This window comes from Cupressus sempervirens, chromosome 11 (assembly GCF_028749045.1).
Source record: "Cupressus sempervirens isolate cs-2001-9-10 chromosome 11, ASM2874904v1, whole genome shotgun sequence".
NCBI lineage: Eukaryota > Viridiplantae > Streptophyta > Pinopsida > Cupressales > Cupressaceae > Cupressus > Cupressus sempervirens.
Genome location: NC_143128.1, coordinates 376,725,646 through 376,750,130, shown reverse-complemented (window position 1 = coordinate 376,750,130; position 24,485 = coordinate 376,725,646). Strand labels below are relative to the sequence as shown.

The 24,485-nt window shown below is 35.2% G+C and overlaps 1 protein-coding gene across 3 annotated transcripts in view; it reads left to right on the top strand.

Annotated features, from left to right (window-relative positions):
• The window catches only part of IPT2 (tRNAisopentenyltransferase 2), a 101,142-nt gene that overhangs the window by 46,787 nt on the left and 29,870 nt on the right, over nucleotides 1-24,485 (top strand). For 2 of the 3 annotated variants that reach the window (XM_089808748.1, XM_089808749.1), the window contains exons 6-9: nucleotides 31-155; nucleotides 4,949-5,023; nucleotides 22,650-23,096; nucleotides 23,300-23,384. In XM_089808748.1, coding sequence (XP_089664874.1) covers nucleotides 31-155; nucleotides 4,949-5,023; nucleotides 22,650-23,096; nucleotides 23,300-23,384 — 732 coding nt within the window. The remainder of the gene's footprint in view (nucleotides 1-30; nucleotides 156-4,948; nucleotides 5,024-22,649; nucleotides 23,097-23,299; nucleotides 23,385-24,485) is intronic. The other variant, XM_089808750.1, reaches the window with a different exon arrangement.

Sequence of the window (24,485 nt, the reverse complement as noted above, 5' to 3'; positions counted from 1 at the left end):
TATCTGATTTTGTATCTGCTGTGTTTGTAGGAAAGGATTGTAACCAAAATAAAGGATGCACTCGTGTGGTTGGTAATGGAAGTAATCCATTTGACCGACTCAAAGAGATTGATCCTGTTGCAGCAAATAGACTTCATCCTAATGATGTCAGAAGGGTACAAATTCTTTTATTACAATTCCCATTATCTTTCTATATGTATCTGATGTAAAAATTTTAGAAAACATGATAAATAAAAGCTTTTTCTTCTTTCCTTGCCCTAATGAAGTTCCTCTTAACTCTTTTTGGCTATTGAAATATTAAGTTTAATTGTTATATATGAAGGGGAGTACCTGTGGCAAGTTTGATATTGTTCTAGAGATATTGTGATGACGTAGTTGAAATTATAACCTTTTCCTGTCTTTTCTAATGTCCTAATGTACAAGAAGAGAACCCCAAGAGTTACCTATGAATCATATATTCTCATATTCCTATGAAGTTTACATTAGAATATTATAACTGCCAAAGCTAAAATCATGTCAAGACATGAAATATACTACTGCTCAATATCTTGTTACTCTATTTCTAAGGTCTTTGGAATCAGGATATACATCTATCTTCCCAATATCAACAAAAAAGGTTTCTTGTTTAAGAAATAGTATTCACAATCATATGAACTTGATATGTTGCTAGATAGATAGACACGTTTCTTTACATTTGATCTACTTATACTATTTGTGGTTGGTAGTGCCAAATATATAACATTTTCCATAAGGTAACCCATGGGGTCATTCTTGAAAACATGGAAAGAAGATAAGTTGGGTTAGAATAATATGAAATGCAAATAATGACAATGTAAAATATTTCAAGATAGTATTAAAATAAGCGAATGCACAATTAGCTACATCTGAGGGTAAAGGTCTAGATAGTCGTACCGCAGTAGGTGTTTGGTTTGTAACTAGAGCTTGCATTGTGTAGGTTTTTTTAGATATTTTTATTTTGTGGCATTTTCCACCATTTGAATTATCAAATACTCAAGTAATGAAAACCACACTATAGTAAATACATTGTATGTATAAATAAAATCTAGAGTCATTTTATTTAGATTTAGTTTTTGTTGCTGAAAATTTTCACAATTTGGAGTTTTTAGTACTCAAGGAATGACTTTCAAGGTGCGAGTCCTATTGGTGTGAGTTTTGTTCTAATACAACATGCAGGATCGAATAATTACTATTTCAAGATGAAACCCCTAATCTCCAGGTCTCTCTTGAGTAAGGATGCTTATATGCTAAACAATGTATATGGATTGTGTGATCAAATGAGACAACCTCAAAATTCCTTCTTATTGTAGACTTCGACTGAATATTATGATGCGATGTGTTAGTTATCATAAAGGAACTTACACTATTCATTCAATGGATATCAGCATGATTTTAAGTTCGTCAAATCACTTTCAACCAAATAACTTGCAAAGTAAAGGGTTTAGAAATTCAATCTAACTCTAATAATGTAAGATAATATTGATGATGGGATGATCTCTAACCAATCCTTGTTTCGCTGTGTCAGCTAGGCATAGGAGGTGCTATCTTCTATGGATGCGGGATTGATTTTCACACTGTCAATATTCAACCAAATTCCCTATGAAGGTGCAATTTAAATGAACATCTTCAATGGAATTTAAACACTTGAAATTTAGGCCCAAACTAACCTTGCACTGTTACTTACAATCAACAAGTACCAAAAGGTATGGATACTAGCTAAACCAGTAATTACCATTCAAGAATATATTTCATTCATCTACTTCTACTTCTACTTAACATGAAATAAAATCCTAATCTATATGAGAGATGCAAAGAACCATGCAATATTCCAAATGATAATAGATATCCACCATGCAAGCACAACAATGAATAAAGAACAAATTTTGGTAGTACTTTGGCAACAATTCTCTAACATAACTCCTCTTTACAAATGATGTGAGTAAACCTTTATATAGGGTGCTTAGTTACAATGAATGGCCTTGATTGATTTGAAATCAAGGGCCAAGATTAATCCACATAAGCCCCAATTAGGGTTTCTATAACCATAGCTACAAAAATTAAATACCTGTCAAATATAATTAAGCACCTCCATGTGGACCAATAGAAAAGTTAAATTTCTCCCCAGTGAGCAAAGAGAAAATTCAAATGCATAACAACCAAATAATGTGCAATAACTAGTGGATCAATGAAAAGAGTGAGCTTGTAGAAGCCACCAACTAGTGGACCAATGAGAAAATTCAAATGCTTACAAGAGCCAATCAGCAAAAAGGCCATGTGGGCTTATGCCACTTGGCACCAAATGGGTCAATCAGAGCTAGGCATTTGTTTATCAACCAATGAGTGAATTCCGGGCCACACGGGCCTACAGCACATCATCACCTTGGGAAATGTGCTTCTCATCCTCATTTTTTCTTTCACATTCAATGAACCTGGATACAATTTCATTAATCATCTCCATTGGGCCACTTCACACATTCTGACTGGTTGAGCAAAGGGCTGCCACCTCAACATGCTCGTCTAGGAACTTGATAAATACCTGTTACTTGCTGATGAGAAATCATTGTTAAGCCTTCAATTGTGATGGCTGATATTCTCAATTACTTCATCTTTAATATTCTTCATCCTTGGTCTCTTACTCTTTGAATAATTCTTGTCTTGAACCTGGCCTTATGGTGATAACTGAGTCTTTCATCTTAATCTTGGATTTTCAAGGGAAATCTAAGATAGCATTCCCTCTTAGGTGTAAGCCTTGTCTTCTTTTTTGAAATTGCTTTGCCTTTCTTCTGTCTTGATATCTTGGAGATGTCCTAGTGTTCCTTGATCTTGGACCAAATCTTGTCCTTGGCTTCGTATCATCCTGTCTTCAACAGTTTGGAACCATGCATGATCTTTTTGGTCTTGATGTGCTTTGGTCTTGGTCTTGTACTTGCTGCTCGAATCCATCTCGGAAACATCTGTTGTCCTTTGACTGCTCACATTTCTCCTTCACTGTCCTTCACTGGTAAATCCTTTCCTTCGCCTTGAGGTTTCGGCTCCTTTCTCTATACCTAGGGATGCAACAAACACTACAGTTAGGATTTAGCTTTTTTCAATCAGGTTCGTTCCAAAATTAGAGAGCAATGGTAGCTGGGAAATTAATTGGTACTCTAAACATGTGCATCAGAATTATAAAACTGATTGATCTATGGCTGTGACACCATAACAAATTTAGAAAATTGATCCATTTTCACCTCTAAGTGACCTATCACTCATGGCAATCTGATTTCACTTAGCAAATGCAAACATGATTGAGATCCAAGAATGAGGTCTGATATGAAGTTACACAATTTTGGAAATGAGTGTAACCACTGTAAATGGTGATGAAAATATGATGGGAGGATGAAATCTCAGGGCCCGAGTTGCTTCTCTTGGATATGAAACCTGGATAATCAGATTTGGATTGTTATTTGCCAGCAACTAATTGAAATTGGGGTCCTTTCTACTGATTTATTATTATAATCAGGCATGAAATCAGAATTAAATTCATTGGTAAACACATTCAGATGTCCAAAATCAGAACTTCAGTGCTGATAAAGGTTTGAAATTAGAGTCTTAGCACTGGCAATTGATTCAAATTGAGTCACTTTGCTGGTAGTTGCCTGAAATTGTGGTCCAATTCTCTGATGTGTGATTGTGAAAATTGTTTTAGCTTGCAGATTTGAATGAGAAACGCTATGGACTGATCTCTGTCAGCTCCAGCAAATAAAGTAATTGAAAAGATCTCCACAATCTACCTTGAATGGTTTGAAGTTTTGAACCCTTTCAGCTGTATCTGCAATTTCAAAATGATCTCCAGATTGTAGCAGCTATCTTGCTTATATAGAAGATTGTTTGAATATAATGCAATTATTTTTTAAATATCTTCAATCAACTATTTAATAGCAGCTACCTCTTGCATTGGATCCATGGTGTATCATCTAAGGAAATGATTTGCCTCTTTCAAGCCTTCCAATTTGCATCTAAATTCAGGACTTCATGCTGGGTGGAGATTTGAGGAAGAGAGGATTTTTCAAGGAAGAATTCCTCTAATCAGATGAATTTCAACCAGAATTCATGATGCTCATAAATTTCTTTATCTTTCAAGTCATTCAAACTTCATCACCTCTCACTTTTTAATCCTCAATCTTCATGTCCTCAAACTCAAGGACCTAGGCCACATCAAGATTTTGATCATTTATGAGGAAGAAGGTTTCAGATCTAGAGGAAAATTTGGGGGCAGAATTCCTCAAATCAGTGTGATTCCGACCACAATCCTCTTCACTTAGACTAAGCCAATTTTGCCTTTAACCTTTGGCCATTGCCTTGGCTGCAAACAATAGCCCAGGTTGGGTTCAAATGAATCCTCTTTCCATGCTCATGATGAAGTCTGATTTGGCACTTTTTCATCCCTTCTCAATCTGATTGACATGCCTATGTGATATCCTATTATTTTGATCAATAAACAAAAATGCAATAAGGGCAAGAAAACTACATATACCTTGTCTTCTATATATTTCTGCATTTTGTTCAGGAATTAGTCATCAGTACACCATGTATTCTACTCATGTTTCTGTAAATGCATTCATTCATGATGTGTCATTACCTACCTGTGCATGCATACATACATACATACGCACATATGCATGCATACATACATATATACACATCCATACATACATGATCCACACCATACATAAACACATCCAGACCATTATACCAGTCTTCATATCACTGATATATATATATATAGAGAGAGAGAGAGAGAGAGAGAGAGAGAGAGAGAGAGAGAGAGAGAGAGAGAGAGAGAGAGAGAGAGCATTATGTACACATATATATCTGTATTATGGTATATGTAAGTTGTATATATTTTAGAAATCCTGCATATTTTACACTATTTTTGGTCTCCCTGCAGATAAATCGGTACCTTGAGATCTATGAAACAACTGGGACTCCTACAAGTGAAATTTTCCAGGGATCACAATCGAAGGTATGTAGTTTTAGCGACTCTTGGAGGATGTATGATAGAAGTGTTTAAACTGAAATGCCTTATAGTTTATAGTGCAAGTCTCTAATAAAATGCAGAAACATGGTCCTTGTGATTTAAATAAGGAAGTTGGTTACAGTTGCCATGACCCTGTTGAAAGCATCATTTTTAGCCACAGTACAGAAAAATTGTTAACTAATCTTTAGCCACATTTACTGTATGGTGCTAATCTGCTTATATTGTGTTGTTGATTGCTGATGTAAAATAATCTCTACACTGTAACATTATGTAGTTGGAAGCTGTGTACAAGTAGAACTTGTATGCTTCTCTTCTATTGTTTTCTGCTATGTTAGTATGTTTTGTTGGTTAAAACAATATGATATAAACACTAAAAACTAATTTGACATTCTATTGTCGAAATCTCCGACTGTCAAAAACATCTTTCTTCACGCTTCAAACTTTGAAGCATAATGTGTCAAAGAAGTCCTAAAATCACTTGTGGACAAAAGACTGTCAAAGCAAAAATCTGAATTCTATAGAGTGCATATTATTAGAATAAGATTATAAAATCAGATGTATTGAAAATGATCAGAGGTCAAGTTTAAGTCTTAATTTTGCATGTGATTATGGTTTGGTCAATGTTCTAGAATTGTAAGAGTGAACAGTCATATGAAACTTGAAAGTAATAAATATCTTTCTCAAACAGTAATTTAAAATAAGACAAATTGGCCACAGAATCTTGTGAGTTTCTTGCTGGAACTTGCTTGGACCCCTCAAGCCTGACAAAAGACTTGTACTGCTGTAGAAACAAGTTAAAAACCTTATTTTTTAGTTTTTGTCATTTTTATAGTCAGAAATTTGTATTTCAAGAAGATGAAAGGATTGCCAAGAGATATGAAGGATCTATTGACAATTGGATCTGATTTCACAGGTATTCGCTTTGGTTGTTTTGTTTTTCTTTTTCTTTTTTGAAGCCATGCTGCTTCCCTTTCCCCCCTAAATTACTAAACCTAGATTCTCTAGAGTGTGCAATAAAAGGTAATGAGTACAGCAGAAAAGAGCTTGCATGAAAGCATGGCACAATTGAGGGCACACTGAACTACAGTTATGCGAGTTTAGTATGAGAGGAGGTACGGATTGCCCCAAATGGAAGCTTGCTCAAAGTGCTTGCCAAGATGTCAACATGTGCTGCCAAGTGCAGAATGAAGTGCTATCAAAACCTAGTGTTCTGATTTCCATCTATCGGAAGAAGAATTCAGAAAGGAATAGGACATGGGAACTTATTGCATCAACGATGGATTCCATAATCATCCTTGATTCATATCAAAGACAATTATGCAAATTTGATCAATGTCAAATTGGAAAATATAGATCTGATCAATGCCAAATAGGTAGATTACTGTAGAACAGATTAATGCCGAAGTGATAGATAACAAGTGGATTTTGGATCAATGACGAATTGGCAGATACTGATATGCAAATTAAAAATAGGATCCAATAGAAAATTCACCAAGATATTCTTACAAAATTAAATGCAACAGCATTCTAGCCATAAACCACCTAGAAATTTCCAATGTACAATTATTATTATTTTAATAACTGAGACACTGATCTATTGTTCAAAACAGTGCATCAATAATGTAAGTCGATCTAAAGACCAAAATAAGGTATTGGCAGCATACTTGAGAAGGAAACAGATTGCATAACAAGCAGCCATAGTTGACGTACATTATCACAGGAAAGTGAAAACTGATAATAGATAGTAGTAAACTCATTTAAAATTATGTTTATCAATGAGCAATCAACAAAGGAGTATCCAAAAAATCAAATTATCATACCACAACTATTGGCAACAAAAGTAAAACTCAGTAAGCAACTAGAAAGAACAATATTGATCTTTAATTCTAGATGTGAACAGCTGCAGCAGTAGTACGGCTTGCAATCAATGATGTGCTGCTTACATTAGTACCGATATTGAATTTAGATGACTGTGACATCTCTTTTGAGAGGTGTGACTGCTCACCATAATACAAAATATAGTAGTTCTGGAGATATATGATCTGCCTTAAAGTATATAACTGTCCTTTTGGAAGTGTTGTGTCTGCAAGGATTTTGTTTTGACTTTATTTATGATTTGGTGCTGGCACTTCAATATAGAAAGTCACTTGAAAAAAAAGTATGACTGGATAGTAACGGCTCTTAAAGAGTACAACCAGGTTAGGCAAGTACAGCCTGCTCAAAAGATTCTGAAATTGCTGTGATTTCCCTTCAAAGCTGTTATGAGTTGCACAGAATGACGATATGCCCAATATTTTTGAGTCTTTGATAAAATAAGAAAATAAATTTGATGTCACCTTTCAATTGTAATATTTCAGAAATGGAACCATATTTGATCAGCACAATAAAGCTTACTAATTCAAACTTTGAAACCACAAGCATACAACACGATGGTGGTTTAGATGAAATCAATCAAATGGCTGGGAGGGTTCATGCTCAAAACCATCTTAGCAAAGGGATTTTTTCCTCAGAAAAGGAATTTGTAGTCTTTATCTTGAAGAAGAAATCCATAAAATGAGCAGGAAGACTCTTTGTTTTGTCCAATTCTCCTCATATAACTTTTCTTGAGAATATAAACACACACACATTCATACACACATACATATATAGTCCTCCTTAGTCATAAGAGCATATAATATTCTTTTTAATTAAGTTTTGGATTGGTCCTAGAGACATTGTTTAACCACACATACAAAAACTAAAACCTTTTTAAAAACATAGCTTGCTTTTTAAAAACAGAATATAAAGTTAATTTTTGATAAATAAAATAAAATAATTTCATATTGTCTCTTTTGTTCACCCCATTAGCCTACATGAAAAAATAAGGAAATATGTTAAGGGTCTTCATTAATTTTACACCTAAGAAAGAGATTTGACATATACTTCAACCCCCATAATTTTCTCCATTGATACTTTTGAGGCTAATGATGAAATCTTCAAAGACACGTTTCTAGATTAGTTGTAGATTGACAAGGTTATGAAAGGGAGCCTCATTTCTTCACCATTGATGCAAGTTTTGTGACTAGTTCAACATATAGGATGAAACACTTAATATTTTAGGTGAAACACCAAATATGAAAGCCTCTCTTGAATAAAGAAGCTTGGATGCTAAACAATGTATGATTGTATGGTCAACAAAGACAACCTAAAGGTTCCTTCTTATTGTGGGCTTAACTTAATTATTGTTGATGCGAGTTTTATGCCACTACAATGTGTAGCTGTAGAATTGAATGCTTAGTATTCTAGGACGAACCACCAAATCTCCATCTCTTTCTTGAATAAGGATGCTCATATGCTAAATAATGTATATCAATATACACCACCACCAAGTTAGGTGAAACCAATATATGCCAAGTGGAAAACACCACCAAGTCAGGAAAAACCATTGTCCACCAAGTGGAAACCACCTCCAAGTTAGGCAAGAACATTATATGCCAAGTGGAAACCACCACCAAGTTAGGCAAAACCACTACGAACCAAGTAGAGACCATATAACAGAAGTAATTGGTAAATACTTGCTTACTATTAACAAAGACCAAGAGGTCATTATATACAAAAGAATGGAACGATGTTTCCTTAGGAAATGATCGTAAAGAATAGAAACATTCTATTCTAGCTGAATGGAAGCTAAAAAAGTTACAGCTAACTAAAGCTAACTAAATATATACAATAGATTACCATTAACTAATAATAGCCGATTATCAATTATCATAATACCCTCCCTTAATGGTTAATCTATCTATAACACCAAGCTGACCTTTGAATTTGACAAACTTATCAGGACCAAGAGGCTTGGTGAGAATATTTGCAGTCTGATCTATGGTAGGTGTTGGTTCCCAAAACTGCACATCGGAAATCCAAGAGCCTGCCACTTCTCCGATAGGACTTCTCTATCAGTTCTGACCAACGAACGGGAATACTTCTCGATTCCCTTGCACTTTAGGCTCTGCTAAACCTAGGTGAGTAGACCTTCTCCTTGAACCTGATCACTTGGTTCAAAGTTTTTCTAAAGCGAATTTAAGCTTTGGAGTTCTCCGGCTGGCAAGGTCCTCGAACTCAATGAAAACTGGATGCTGAGTGTTTGAATTGAATGAATTGTAAAATATTTATTAATAATAGATCTGATGCTTGTAGGAAGGAAAATATAGATTTTCTGACTTCAATAATAAAAAGACCAGTCCCTCTGCTCATCCGGGCAATAGAGTCAACTTCAATGAATTTTCACGTACTTCATAAAGTTCTTATGCACTTTTATTGCTAACAATTAAATCATCAAGATGTGACAGACCAAATATTACACAATCTTAAATTAGTCCAGATTGAGCTTTAACTCCTCTAGTAAGGAGACAAATTGGACACAGATGCAGAAACAATTTAAATATTTCACACTATCTGTGATGATCAAATTTAAATGCTAGATGACCATGTCCACTTATTCGACATTTAAATTGTATACAGAATTCCAGAAAATAATTATGAAGGACGATTCGCCTGTACTTAAAACCTCCACACTTTTAATAATAAACAAAGAACATTTTATTTTATTATTAAAATAAAATAATAGAATTTTTATTACAAAGTCATAATAAGTCTCTTATTCCTCCATACAATAATAAAATATAAAATACTTTCTCCTAAGAGAATATGGATGTCTCTGTTTGGATCTTTGAATCTTACAATGTCCTCTTTACTTCTCCCATTTATATCATTTTTATCTTAGAGACATGGCCTTTTAAATAAAAAGTCTTACCTCATAAAATAGTCGCTCCTCTTCAAATAATCACACCCTTTTTAAAATAAAACTGATGAGTCCCAATAACCAATCCCTTTTAAATCTGCAGTTATTGTGATCACAACTTTTAATCATTTATTATCCCAAGTCTTAATGTATCCCTCGGGCCCTTTTAATCATTGACGACATCTCCATAATTGTAACTTTGGAGAAGATGAGTTGTAATTTATTTCTCCCATTGTGAATCCTTGATTCATCGCTTTGCCTGTATGAAAATTCATTGTTCATCATGCACAAGATACCTTTGATGCATACGCTGGTTTTTGGCTTTGATCGTCTGGAGATTCTTGAATTTTCAACGCATAGAAACTTCTGTAGCTTTTTATAAACTCGTATGCTCCTTGCTTGGCTTCCTGATTTTTCTTTGTTTCTTCCTTGGATTTCACCGTCCAACTCCTGACGCAATTCATATGCTTGTTCTGGTGCCTTCCAACATGCCGTTTGTGCATATCCTCGAAACTTTTGTTAGCCTTCATGGGATGATCCTCTTTGGTTGTTGAGAAAGAAAATAGAGGGAAGCACTTGTGTAATTCACTTGGCCTTGGGTGTCCAAATTCTGGGCACATTGAAATCCTTGGGTTGCTTATCAGATCCTGTCTACAAGAGAGTGGTAAAGCAACAATCATTCTTCATGCTGGGAAAAGTCAGGTTTTGAACTCATAACAAAGTGGAGCGAGGACTTCATTCATTCCTTGGAAATTTTGAATGGTTCATCTTCAGCAAATATGAGCAAAATACACTTCATGGTTCCTTGCTAGCAGAATTTCTAAAAGAGAAAAACAATATCTAGATGTGTGCTTTAAATATTGCTGTTATTTATCCCTGCAATCACCAAGCTTCAGGTATCCTGTACCCTAGATGTTATTAATCGGAGAAATCCAAATCATGTTTAGGCTTTAAAACTTTGGATTTGGGGATAATGTCTAGACATTAATCTTCGTCTAAAATGGAGAACAACCAATTGAGAGCAAAGAAAACACTTATCTTTTAGATGATGATTTATTCAAAAATTTTAGAAGTGAATGAAATGCTGGAGACATCCGTATCATGATTCCCAATGTTCTGTTCTATTACAGCATTAACAATTATAGTATCAACCAATTGCATTTGTTTTTGGTCACTTGGTCCAAGTCCTCAATGTGATGAAGATGTTTGGCAATCACTGCTCATGATCACTCTAAAATATTCTTTTGTGCCCTGAACATGGTGCCTGGGAATCTAAAATTTGCCAAATTTTAGAGTTCCATTATTAGGAATGTACTGCAAATCTACTGTCCCGTCTTCAAACAGCTGTCGTATGTAGTGACAGTGAACATCCACGTGCTTGGTTCGTTCATGGAAGATTGGATTTTGTGCTAACTTGATAATTCCTTCGTTATCAACAAACAAAGTAGTTGGTCTTGCTGATGACATTTGCATATCTCCAAGCATCTGACAAAGCCAAAAAACTTCACATCCTACCTTAACAGTCCCTCTGTATTCGGCCTCTATACAGGAGAGAGAAACTGCATGCTACTTCTTACTGGTCCATGTGACTGCACTAGATCCCAAACTAAACACATATCTAGAAGTTGACTTTTTATCATCAACAAAGCTTGCCCAATTTGAATCTGTGAACCCACTGTCTAGGATTAGAACTTTGAGAATACAAAAGTCCATACTTTGAAGTGCCCTTCACATAATGAAGCACACGCTTTGCAGCCATCCAACGATAAACTTAGGAGCTGTCATAAAGCGTGAGATATAGTTGATTGCGAAGCTGATATTAGGCCTAGTAGCAAAGAGGTAGATGAGGTTGCCTACTAGTTGCCTGTATGTAGTATCGTCAATGGAAGGAGAACCACACTTGGTTGATAACTTGAGACCTTTCTCCATGGGTGTAGATGCAGGCTTGCAATCCTACATACGAAATTTGTCTAACAAAGCCCTAACATATTTGGACTGAGAAATGAATATTTTAGAAGACTGTTGCCAAACCTCAACACTTAGGCAATAATGCATGAGCCCAAGGTCACTAATATCAAAAGACTGGCATAAATTCTGTTTGATTTTCTGAATCAAACATGCCGAACTACTAATGATGATCAAATCATCCACATAAATGACTAGAAGGATGATGTCACTGTCAGTAGTCTTGATGTACAAATTGAGTCTAAAGAACTCCTCTGGAAGCCTTGATCATTGAGGTACTTATCAATTTTTATTTACCATGCTCGAGGGGCTTACTTCAAGCCATAGAGAGCTTTTACCAATCTGAGAACCTGATGGTCTTTACCAACAACCTTGAAACCAGGAGGCTGCGTCATGTAGACCTCTTCATGGAGATCACCATTCAGGAAAGCACTCTTGACGTCAATCTGATGGACCTTCCAACCAAACTGTGCTGCCATGGCTAGGACTAATTAGATGGTGCTCATCTTTGCAGTAGGAGCAAAGGTCTCCTCATAATCATTGCCCTGATCCCGAGAAAAGCCCTTCGCAACTAAACAAGCTTTCTACTTATCCAAAGTATCATTTGATTTGTATTTGATTTTGTAAACCCATTTGTAGCCAATGGGTTTCTTCCATGGTGGAAGATCAAAAAGAACCTAAGTGTTATTCTTCAACAAACTTTGGTGTTCAGATGTCATGGCCTATTCCCACTCTGGAATTTCTTAGCCTCAAAATATGCTTGAGGTTCAAACACACTGTGAATGTTGGCTATTAGAGAAAAGTTGATAGACTTTGTAGGTCTACTCTTTTTTTGAGCAGTTCTCCCATCAATGAGCTCATCGTCACGAAGATCAGCAAGTGTCTTAGCCCACCACTTAGGCCAGAGAGGAGAACGACCAACATTAGTATCAGGAGATGCTTGGTGATCAGGTTCCTCATCAGAAGAATTTGGATCAAACTGAGGTGAAGCATCTACAAATCGAGGTGATCTTGTAGAAGCTGGATATATCTGTGCAGGGATCACTGGTATAATTGGAGCCACATAAGCTACTGGAGCCCTCCCATCAAGTGGACCTAATGGAAGTCTAACTCTCAAGTCATGAGCCTTCATAGGTTGGTTTGCTAGATCAAGAATAGGAGCAATAAGCATGAAAGTTCTTTGCTGCTCATCAAAGACTACACATGACTGTAGATGAGACGAGATGTCTCAACATCGATAAGGCAATAGGCTTTGTGAAGGCTACTGTATCCAGCAAGCACGAGTTTCTGGCTCTTGGCATCCAACTTGGTGCGTGACACATCATGGATCCAAATAAAAGCAATGGAGCCAAAAACCTTCAAGTGACTAATTTTGGGCTTGCGACTTGACCAAGCCTCTTCTGAAGTTTTACCTTTGATTGCCACTATGGGTGACTGATTCAAAAAAGAAACTGTAGTGTTGACTGCTTCTGCCGAAAACTTCTTTGGAACATGTCTATGTTTGAGCATGGATCGAGCCATCTCAGTGATTTTTCTATTTCGACATTCAACTACACTATTTAGTTGTGGTGTGTGGGGTGTAGTTGATTGGCGTTTGATGCTAGAGTATCCAAGAAGCTAGAGAAATCATTAGAACAAAATTCCCCCCCATTGTCTGATCTGAGAGTAATAATAGACTTCCCAGACTGTTTTTCAACTAAAGGTTTAAATTTCTGAAATATAGGAAATGCATTTGATTTCTTCTTAAGGAAATACACCCACATTTTTCTACTGAAATCATCAATAAACGACATAAAGTACTTGGAACCAAGAACAAAAGAGTGGCCATAGGGCCAAAAATATTGGTATGAACAAGCTGAAGTTCCTAAGAAGCGTGCCATGAATCGCTACTTGTGAAAGGTGTGCGATGTTGCTTCCCAACCTGGCATGCATCACAAATTCCTAGTTGTTGAGTCTGAATCTCTGGCAATCCAAGAACAAGCTCATCCGGAGCAAGTTGTGAGAGATAATGCACATTTAAGTACCCATGTCGCTAATGCCAAAGTGTACTAATAGAAGACCACTGAGTAGCCATAGCTAAGTCCTGAGAATCACCAGAATCAGTAAGTCTGAAAAGACCATGATCCTCAAGACCCACTACAATAGTAGAGTGAGTCGCCTGATCAGTGATGGTGCACTGATGTGAATTGAAGGTGAAATCCAAGTATGGAGAATGTCGCAGTAACTAATCGACTGGGAGTAGATTTAGTTCCATCCCTGGAACATAATACACATCAAGGAAAATGAGATTCCTTCCAACAGACTGAATTTGAATGTGGCCTTTGCCGACAACACTTTACTCTTCTCCACCAAAAACAATAGAATTTGAATAAGGATGGTAGTCAGTAAACCAGTCTCTGTGGTGAGTGCAATGATGAGAGGAACTTGAATCAATGTACCAAGCAGACGACTTGACATGATCTATAGGTCTTTTAGCCATGAAGGCATAAAAAGCAGATTCCATCTACTCAGTATGCTCTGTACTGTTCGCTTTGGGCTATAAACCTGATTGCTTAGATTGTGCAACTAAGTGTTTCTGACATTTAACCTTCGTGTGTCCAAACTTGTGGCAATAGTTGCACTGAATGTTTTTCCAGGAGCCATCTGATGCTGGAGCAGAAGACTTTTGTTGAGACGACTGCTGAAACTTGCCTTTATCCTTCTAAAAGGATTTAGTAGCAAAGGCTTGTTCTATGAAGGTGGAGCTGGAATTGCTACCGAACTATTGTTTCCACCAATCTTGTAGAAGTAGAAGTGTGTAGAGATCAGTGAATTTCAAATCAACACCAGAAGATGTGATGTTGAGAGTCTTGATAAAATGCTCATAGGACTTTGGTAAACTCCGAAGAGTGATAACCACAATGTCCTCTTCCTCCATCTTGCGACTAATGGCAAGCAACTAATCACGTATTTCCTGAATTCTATTCAAGTGTGCCTAGAGTGAGGTTCGCTCATTTATGACAATAAAAAATAGAGTTCTTCAAAAAGAAAGCTCTGCTTTTGTCAGAAGTCTCATGAAGACCGTTGAGATGTGTCTAGATCTTGGCAACTGTCTTGCCGAATGGAATTCGAGAGAGGTGATCATCAGCCACAGATAGTTTGAGAAGCATCACTGCCTCCTGATTATTTAGATCCCATGTATCTTGATTAGTACCAGGAGTAGTGAAACGCTTTGTATCACCCAAAACAAGTTGATCAGTGTTTCGATATTAAAAAATGGCGATGATTTGCTGCTTACAAGTGCCATAATTTCGACCATTGAATTTTGAGTTTTGCTTGAGCAGAATGTTTGTCAGAGATACCATGAAAAACAATTGAAAATGTGAAAATATATAAAGGTACGTTCTTCGAGGCAAAAAATGGAAGACTTAGAAAATTTAGAGTGGCCTAGAAGAGAGCTCAAAAAACTTAGAAGGAATATGTTAATCTTTGAATCTGCTGGCTCAAAATCGAGGCACCCAAAAAAATCTGATGACAACCTAGTTGAGCTCTCAAATAACTCACCAAGAATCTGAAATCAACATAAATTTTCTAGCTCAAAATTTAGGGTTTCGAGCAAAACCGTAGCTGATGGCCATGGAGGAAGAAAAATGGTGATTTCTATATTAAAACAAAAAGCCGATTGGTGTTCTAGATCGCGGCTACAGGTAGAGGTGGCATGGAAGATTAGTGGGTGAACGCAAACATTAGCGATTTCTTCAGTAAGAAAAAAGCAGAGCTGTCAGGCGAAACACGGCCCAAAAATAATGGCGATTTCTTCAGGAAAAAGAGTAGAGCTATCAGTAAAAATGCAGCTAGTAGAAAACACCAGTGAATGCCCATAATGAAGGCGTCCGACCATCGAAACAATACCAGTTTGGGGTTTCGGGATGCAAAAATAGTAAATGCAATTTTGTAGTTTTGTGTGATGCTGTGCTTTTTAGCTTGCTGAACTAGAAAGGACACTTTTTTTAGTTGGGAGACAAGAGAAAAAAATGCGATTTAGCAGAGATCCTCAACAATGAAGATCCTCAACAATGAACAAACCCTAGCTGAAACTAGAAATAATGAAGGGATTTGTACATACAAATTACTTAAAAACAGAAACCCTAGCCAGGTTGTTGAGAAAAGCCTCGAAAATAATTTCAAATTTCTTTTAGCAGATAATTTCTAAAGAAATTATAAAATTTTCAAAAAAATTGAAGTATTGGCTTTGATACCATAGTACGGAAGTAATTGATAAATACTTGCTTATTATTAATAGAGACTGAGAGGTCATTATATGCAAAAGAATGGAATGATTTTTCTTTAGGAAATGATTGTAAAGAATAGAAACATTCTATTCTAGCTGAAAGAAAGCTAAAAAAGCTCTAGCTAACTAAAGCTAACTAAATATATACAATAGATTACCATTAACTAATAATTGACGATTATCTATTATCGTAATAGACCAGCCACAACTTAGGCAAATTCAGAACTCGTTTGGAAAAAGGTGAATACTCAAGTGTTTGGTGGAAACTCCTATCAACTTAGGCAAAGTGTTGCAAATGTGAAGTGGAAAACATCCTCCATTGAGGTGAATTTGAAATCTAGAAGTAGAAACCGAGCTTGACTTAGGCAAGTGCATCTAGTGATCAATGAAGATTGACTTGGACTTGAGCAAACTTCATTTCAACTCAGAATGGCTTATCAATTTGAATATTCATTTTTTTAAAATTTTAGTTTGTTTTGTTTATTTATTTTTATTTTCTTATTTTTTATTTTTTATTTTTTTAACGTTTTAATTTTCTGTTTATTTTTAATCTTAATTGTTATTTTTTCTAAAATCTTAAGTTGGTTAATCCTTAAGTTATTCACACCCGAGCTAATCTCTTTACAAAATAGTTATATTTCCTAATTCATCAGTCACCATTAGTTTCACATTTCCAATTAGTTGCCAATCCACGTGATTTGAATTTTGCTTAGTTTGATTGAACTTTACTATGTCTGATTCGTTGATGTAACATCCAGTTTTCCCGGGTCTAATTTATCATTCAACATACTCAAGGAATACAGTTACTACTTCATTTCATAGGAAGAGAGTTATATCATTCACGTTCATGTGAATAAGATTTACCGTTAAAACAGTTACACAGAATTTCTTAACTAAAAACTTGAATTACCATCAAATGAAATTACTACAGAAATTGAAAATCATATACCTCAGAAAATTGAGTTCAAATCAAACTAGGGATGTTTCTGCAACCACCCAGGTTAGTCCACAAATACACTATAACAATTTCATACGATGACTATCATCTACAAACCACTATCTTCAATCCAAACGATAATTTTAAATAAATACCACTATATTTTAAATTAGGGCATCACATACCATTGTATCAATTAGTGCATCATTTACCTTCGGTTCATTTAGGGCTTTTGATATTTCTATCTCACTTAGGGCTTTTGCTACCACAAATTCATCTAGGGCTTCCGATACCACAAATTCAATTAGGGGTTCCAATACCACGGATTCAATTAGGGTTCCGATATCATTGTATCATTTAGGGTTCCAATCATCTCTCAAATCAATTGGGGCTTCAGATTCCTTTTCCTCTGATTACTTAACTGTGACAATATCTCAAGATTAGAAAATATACTTATAATTGATATTCATTTAAATGAAAAACAATCCACGAATCTATCTCTTACATTTAGATGTAAATAATAGTAAGAATGAAATCCACTCAATTTAATCTTACCTCTTCATAAATAATAATGATAATACCTGTTTCCAATAAACATAGGAATGCATAGCTTATCTCTGTCTAACGCATATCCGACATCTTGAGAGAGATGAAACATTGTTAGGGGCTTTACCACCCAACCTCGGACCACAACATATCTCCACACGATCTCTAACAAGAAAGGCCCTTCCTACTCGAAATTGACAAGGAACATCTTACCATCCACTGGGCTTCTTGGTAATTAACTCACCGTACAACTTGGCAGTAGAAGATCACAATAATAGGAATATGCATGAGCTATTAATTGATAAATATTGAAATGTCATAGCTATTACGGATTCAATTATCATAGATTCCTCTTTTTCACCTCACCACCCTTTTTCTTGGCTACACAGCCGAGTGAGTTTTAGGTATTAGGAATTTCCAGATTAACCTGTTCTGCCAATTTTACATGTATCCAACATTTCACAAACTATGTTCATACAAAATGAATAATATATACAAAATCGAGTACATTTCTAGGATATGCCAGCACCATCAGATGTTTTTGAAAGAAGTCCAGGTCATTTAAATTTCTATTTCCAGATTGGAAATAATGAAACAAGCACTGATATAATATTTTCAAAACCTAGTTCCACACGAGAAAGGCTATCCAGACCCCAAGAAGTTAGAAGACATTGGCACAAACTTTGTTGATTGATAGGTATGGCCCTAATTAATAAAAGCACTAAATGTTGAATTTATATTGCTACCTGTCTACTCACTTTACATGGCCACCATAATTTCAATTTATACCATAACTGATATCAAATAAAGATAGGAAATACTGTCTTAAAGAAAAGGTTGTGCCTCTGTAATTTGTAGATATTCATTAAGTAACAAAAATATCAAAAGAAAATAGAATGACAACCAGTGAATCATTGGGTGTATAAGACATCAAAATATGCCAATCTTCTCCATAGGTTCGGTAGCAATACACCTGATCGATTGAGGCATGATGACTTCTCTAACACGAAAAGGGAATTGCGAAATGGCTTGCAATACTTGCTGTCATTTGTATTAAATAAATGTGAAGGCAGAGAAAGAAAATAAATATTCGAGGCAGTCATGACTGAGCTACAGTGTTCTTATAGGTTGCTGGGTCGAAATGCAATACGTGACCTAAAAATTGAGAACAACGTGCGCTTGATTAAATCCGCCAATCGTGACTCGGCCCAAATTCTAAATAGAAGAAAACCTTAACGTTTGGTATGAATCCGACTACTAGCTTAGAGATCTGCGGCTTGATAGATTCCAATCGATGGGCACAATATGAACTCGGGTTCACTCTCTAAATTATGAGAATACCTAACAAGGGTTTGATTGCCAAGAGAATTGAATTTTGAAAGAGGAAGAAGAAGAATGGATGCTAACAACCAAAGAAATCCATAATATAGAGTAAGCATGTCTCTACGGCTACTTACAGTTACAAGATTTATTTCGAATTCCCCAAAAGTCTAAATGAATTTAAAAACATAAATTCTATTAAACATGCCAACAATAATCGGTTAAAAGCAAGAAAAATAAAAAGGAAGAAAATAGAATTGGAAGATTAAAATTCAAATATTATATTAATACAATTATTATAATTCGAACATTATTATAATGCACAACTATTAAATTATTAAATAATAATGGTGCCAAATCATTTGATTATATTTAAATGAACATTTATAAACAATTATTAAAAGTACTATGACAAAAGATAATTTAAAATCCTTTAAGATACGTTTTATATTTTATCCCATTTATTTAAATTAAATTATTAAATAACTCATGCAAGTCCCGTAGATGTATTTTGGCTAGGTCCTTTACTCGTTTGCCCAGTGATGGTGATGCCCTGCCTAATTCTTTTCTGACAATGTTTTCACCCCTTAAGCATGCTCCCTGCAAGGAATTTCTCCGAATTTAAATTATAAATTATATAATCATAAGTAATCAGAACAATTAACCTTTCATCCTGATTCCATGAATTTGCGATTAACGATCAACTAACATGTCATTCTCACTTGAAATCATAACGACCAACTAACTTACCATTTCACCAGATTATGTCAAATTAAACTGCCAACTGACTTCATGTAAACCTCAATGGCTATATTTCAAGCTAGGTCAAAAATTGGGATGTAATAGTTGATGCTTCAAATGTTTCTTCACCTCCTTGGTTTTCATGACTACCTCCTCATCTCAAGTTCAACCATCAAAGCTAATATTCTAACATGTTGCTAATGTATTCAACCCTAATACCTACAACCAACTAAACTAGCACTTGCTGAAATGCAAGAAAAAAAGAGGGGGGGGTCCCCATGTTTCATGTGACAATGGTGTGAACACCTCGCAACAATTGTATGATGCAATATGTTTGGTTATCACTTGGGGACATGCTATTCATTTAATGGATATCAAGTTTGCAAATGCAAATGTTATGGCAATGACAGCTTCTCAACTTCTTCTAACCAAACAAACTGCATAGGGAAGTAGGGTTTAGGAATTTAATCTACTCTTAACAATGCAAGAGATCATTGAATATGAGGTGAAACTCTAACCAGTCCTTGCTTTGCCAAGTCAACTACACTAAGGTGGTGCTTGTTTCTAAGGATGCAACTATGATTGTCATAGTGAGAACATTCACTCAACTACCCAATTATGAGAGAATTCAAATGAACATTTCCAATTGAAGTTAGATGCTTGCAATCAGATCTAGACTAACCTTACATTGGTATTTGCAATCAACAAATATCCAAAGTTGCAAACATTAGTTTCACCATATTTCACCAACAACAAAATCTTCCATTTATCTACTTAACTATTTCTACTCAACATAAATGAATTTCTACTTTAAGTTGGGAAATGAAGAAACCATGCAATACACGAAAATGATACAAGTAATCCATCTGTAAAACCAACCATGTATTAAGAACAAATTTCACCTAAGTCTCCCTCATACTTTTTCTTACAAACTCCCCTTTTATTTTGTCCAAGGGATCTAAATCATGCTTTGAGGTTGTTTCAATGATTCCCGTGTCAAATCTGAATGTTCTATTTTTTCCATTTTCATGCTCTTATGTCAAGATTTTGTCCGATTTATCATCTTGGTTCTTATTCCTAACTTCATACCACATCTTCAATTCTAGGCTTCTAACTTGTCCAAATTGTTTACTTAAAGCTGATCATTCTAAAATCAACTTTCCTTCATGCACATTAGACATGTTTCAGATCAGATTTCAATCCTTGTCATATCATATATCTCAATTTTTAAGGATCGTTGAAATTCAAATCATTCTCTATCTCCTTTCACAGATCAAAGCTTGAACTCCCCATCAACCTCTTTGATCCCCTCATGTCAACCTCTCCTAAGTCCCACTCTTACTATGGAGGATCTTAGTACTAGATGCCTTGGTTCACCTCTACTTTGTGGATTTTGACTTCCTAATGGACAAGGGACTTGCACCTATAGCTTGCTCAAACTCAACTTTTAGACTCAAGGACTTTGAACTTGCCACTAAGGCTACTTGATTTAATCACTCTCCTGCCAAAGCAAAAAGAGGGTGTTCCATTCACAAATGAAGTGATGGTGTGGAAAGGTCACAATGTACGCCTAATGCATTCCAAGAAGGGTGATCCGGCAACTAGGCAAAGAAAATCGAGTGCTTTAATCACACTTTTTTTGGAAAAATGCAATTTTAGCTCAATATTACAAATAAATAATTTATAACTTATCAATGTTGTGTTTGTAGATTTGTGATAGAAAGATTGAGGTACTCAAATACCAATTATTTAAAGGTTAATGTTTTTTGTGCTGTGAAAGCCTAGTAGTGCTTCTCAGTGTGAATACGCTTAGAGTTTATTTGAAACTCGAGATAGTTTCAATGACCTTTTCTTCACTCAATAAAATCTTCATCTCATTCTGATAACAAGGAGAGAGGAGTCTTGCGATGTCATTGACTATAGATGACATTGATCCATAATTTGATTGAATTGTTGAAGATGTGGATTTAATGCTCTTTGACAAAGATCTTGCTAAATTGGAGAGATAATTAGCAACAACAAAAGCATTAAATGATGACACATTTGAGGAATCATTCAATCTAAACAATGAGGAGTCCGATTTATCTTCTAATTTGAAGCTGGATACTGCTGGGAGGGCAAAGAAGTAAACTATATATGTACATTAATTGAAATTTTAAACACGGGTCTTTGAGAGGCATGAATTGTATGATACGTAATTGTTGGTTTGTGACAATATGATCAAAAAACTCTTTCAATTTATCTAAATTCATTTTTTATGCTTCTCATGCATTATTTAAGTTTACTCTGTTTAATTTTTTTACATAAGTTTTTTACTGGGTGCAAGTCGGAGTCAAAGATTTGGACTCGTGAGTTCTAGCCAAGATCATTTTTTTCACTTTAATTCAAATGTCCATGAGAACATAGAGGAAGATGTATAGGGTGTATGGGTATGCATTCTAGGAGGTACTGTTCAATAAAAATATGCCAGGGGACTGTTTAGATTCTTTACTGACAGAAAAAATCGAATGTCTCTTTCAAACAGAGTAAAAACTATTTATGTTAATAGGTAGAATAATGGTTGGACAGAAAACCCCACTGAAAAAGGGGAGTGAATGTATTGTCTTTTATGACTTCATGAGGTGAAATGTTGAAGTTATTAATCAGCTAAATAAAAGGATTTTTTCTAGGAGATGTAAGAAAAGCAATATGAATGTTCTTGAAAGCATACAATAATACGAAAAAAGCTTGTGCAGGAAGCTATATGTAATTGTTCGAGAAAAATATCTCCCTCTCTTGGAAATGGTTTTCATTGACGTTGTGATAAATGCAAAAATCATTGTATTATGATCCGGCCTTTTGGTAGAAAACTGTCTTTATTCTGTATTTCATGTTGAAATGGAAGATTTGTTCTGATTAGCATAACTATTTATAGTTCCCACAACGATCTGCATGTAAATATCTTTGCATCATCTGCTTCATATTGTTGTCTTCTTCCAGGTGAATGTCAGCAAGCAGAGCACATGTGTTTTTAGTGATGGAGCCATTTATTTTGTGATTTCTTGTGGCAGGGCAGAATTGGGGTAGAGAAGATTCTTTTAGATACGATTGCTGCTTCTTGTGGGTGGATGCTTCATTGCCTGTACTGGATAAATATGTTGAACAAAGAGTGGATGTTATGGTTGATGACGGTCTGCTAAAAGAAGTTTCTGGGTTTTATGATCCTAAGGCTGATTATACACGTGGTTTGCGGCAAGCTATTGGTGTACGGGAATTTGAGACTTTTTTTACGGTTTCCCCACCAGATAGTAAATTAGCTGTTATAGGTAGTAAGGAGCCTGCAAACTGCAGATCAAATGCAGAAAACGTGAATATTCACGTCAATACAAAAACTGAGGCAACTACCCAAGAAAATGGTGACTGTTGTGAAATAGCAGAAGTAAATAAGACTTACCACAAGATCCTCTTAGATGAAGCTATTAAAAGGATGAAAGCACATACTTGCAGACTTGTACGCCAACAAGTATGTTATTGCTACAATGTCTTTGTTTTCTTGGTTTTATTGACTTAAAAGAAGATTCAGATCTTGTGGAACCTGAAGTTAATGATACCCGTTAGATTAGATCATATAAATATTTAATAATGAAGTCAACTCTTCTTCTGGTAGGAAATGTTAGCAAAATGGATGCTATTTCTCTGAAAATTGTCTTTTGTCTTTTCTTGCAGAAACGACGACTCAATCGGCTGAGGACATTCTATGGATGGAAGTTGCATCAACTTGATGTAACAAAAGCTCTGGAAACCAATGGGTGTATGATTATCTCCCCTTGGAGCTTATATAGTTGGGATTGCTGTAGTTTTAAATATGTTTGAATCTCAAGCAGTTTCTTCTTTTAGATGAATAATATATTTTTCTCGTGGAATTTTAGTGCTATCTTGTAATTGCATCTGTGAAATTGTAGCAAGAGTAGTGTGTTTTTTTATGAGAGCTCTTGATATTCGTGATCTGTACTTAGTTGTATCTGTTAGAAATCTGTGTCATATCTATCGTATCTTATAACATTAACAGATAAATCTGATTATTTGTTTACTTGGTAAATTTGGTTCCATTTTAAGATTTTCCAGTTGAGCATTTTAAAGTTAGGTTATTATAGGACAAAATTCATTAGCCCTGAATCATGTAATTTCTCTAAACATTCCTGAATGAGTCTATTATTAATAATTTATACTTTTATCTGCTCTAGATCTGTCCTACAGGGCAATTATTTTCCTCTTTAAAGGGAATGTGTAGTTTTAATTTCTCACGAGACATTCCTTTGAATCCTTTTAACATTAGGCCAATTGAAACAATCACAGTTTATGGTTTATACATAATGCATTATTGAATTTGTTTATGAATAATTCCTTTTGGAGGCAACTATTGATCTTGTATATATGCTAGTACAAGATTTTTGAGACCATCAAACAATTGCCAAGGATATCAACAAATTTTGTTGACAAATGTGACTTTTCTGTTTCTTCAAAATGTTCCAACATCTATACAAACTCTGCTGCCTACTTTTAAGCTAGAAGTTGACTTAGCACTTTCTGGTTCTTGACAAAAAAATTTAGAATTAACCTAGATGCACAGGTCTCAAGCCCAATACTCATAAACAACATAGCTTATATTCCGACATGTAATAGGTATTAGTTTGCAGCTGCAAATCTTATATTATTCTGCATATCTGGAGGGTTACCAGGCAATTGCTATGTATTTTTAAGTGACCAAGAAACTGTTCAATAATATATTCATCAATTTTACAAGGCAGTTTGAAATGTCAGACTTTTTTGACATCCTTAAGGTTTTGTTTATTATGGGCTATAATCAAACTTCAAATAGGAAATGGATCTTGTGACTATCAATTCTCATCAC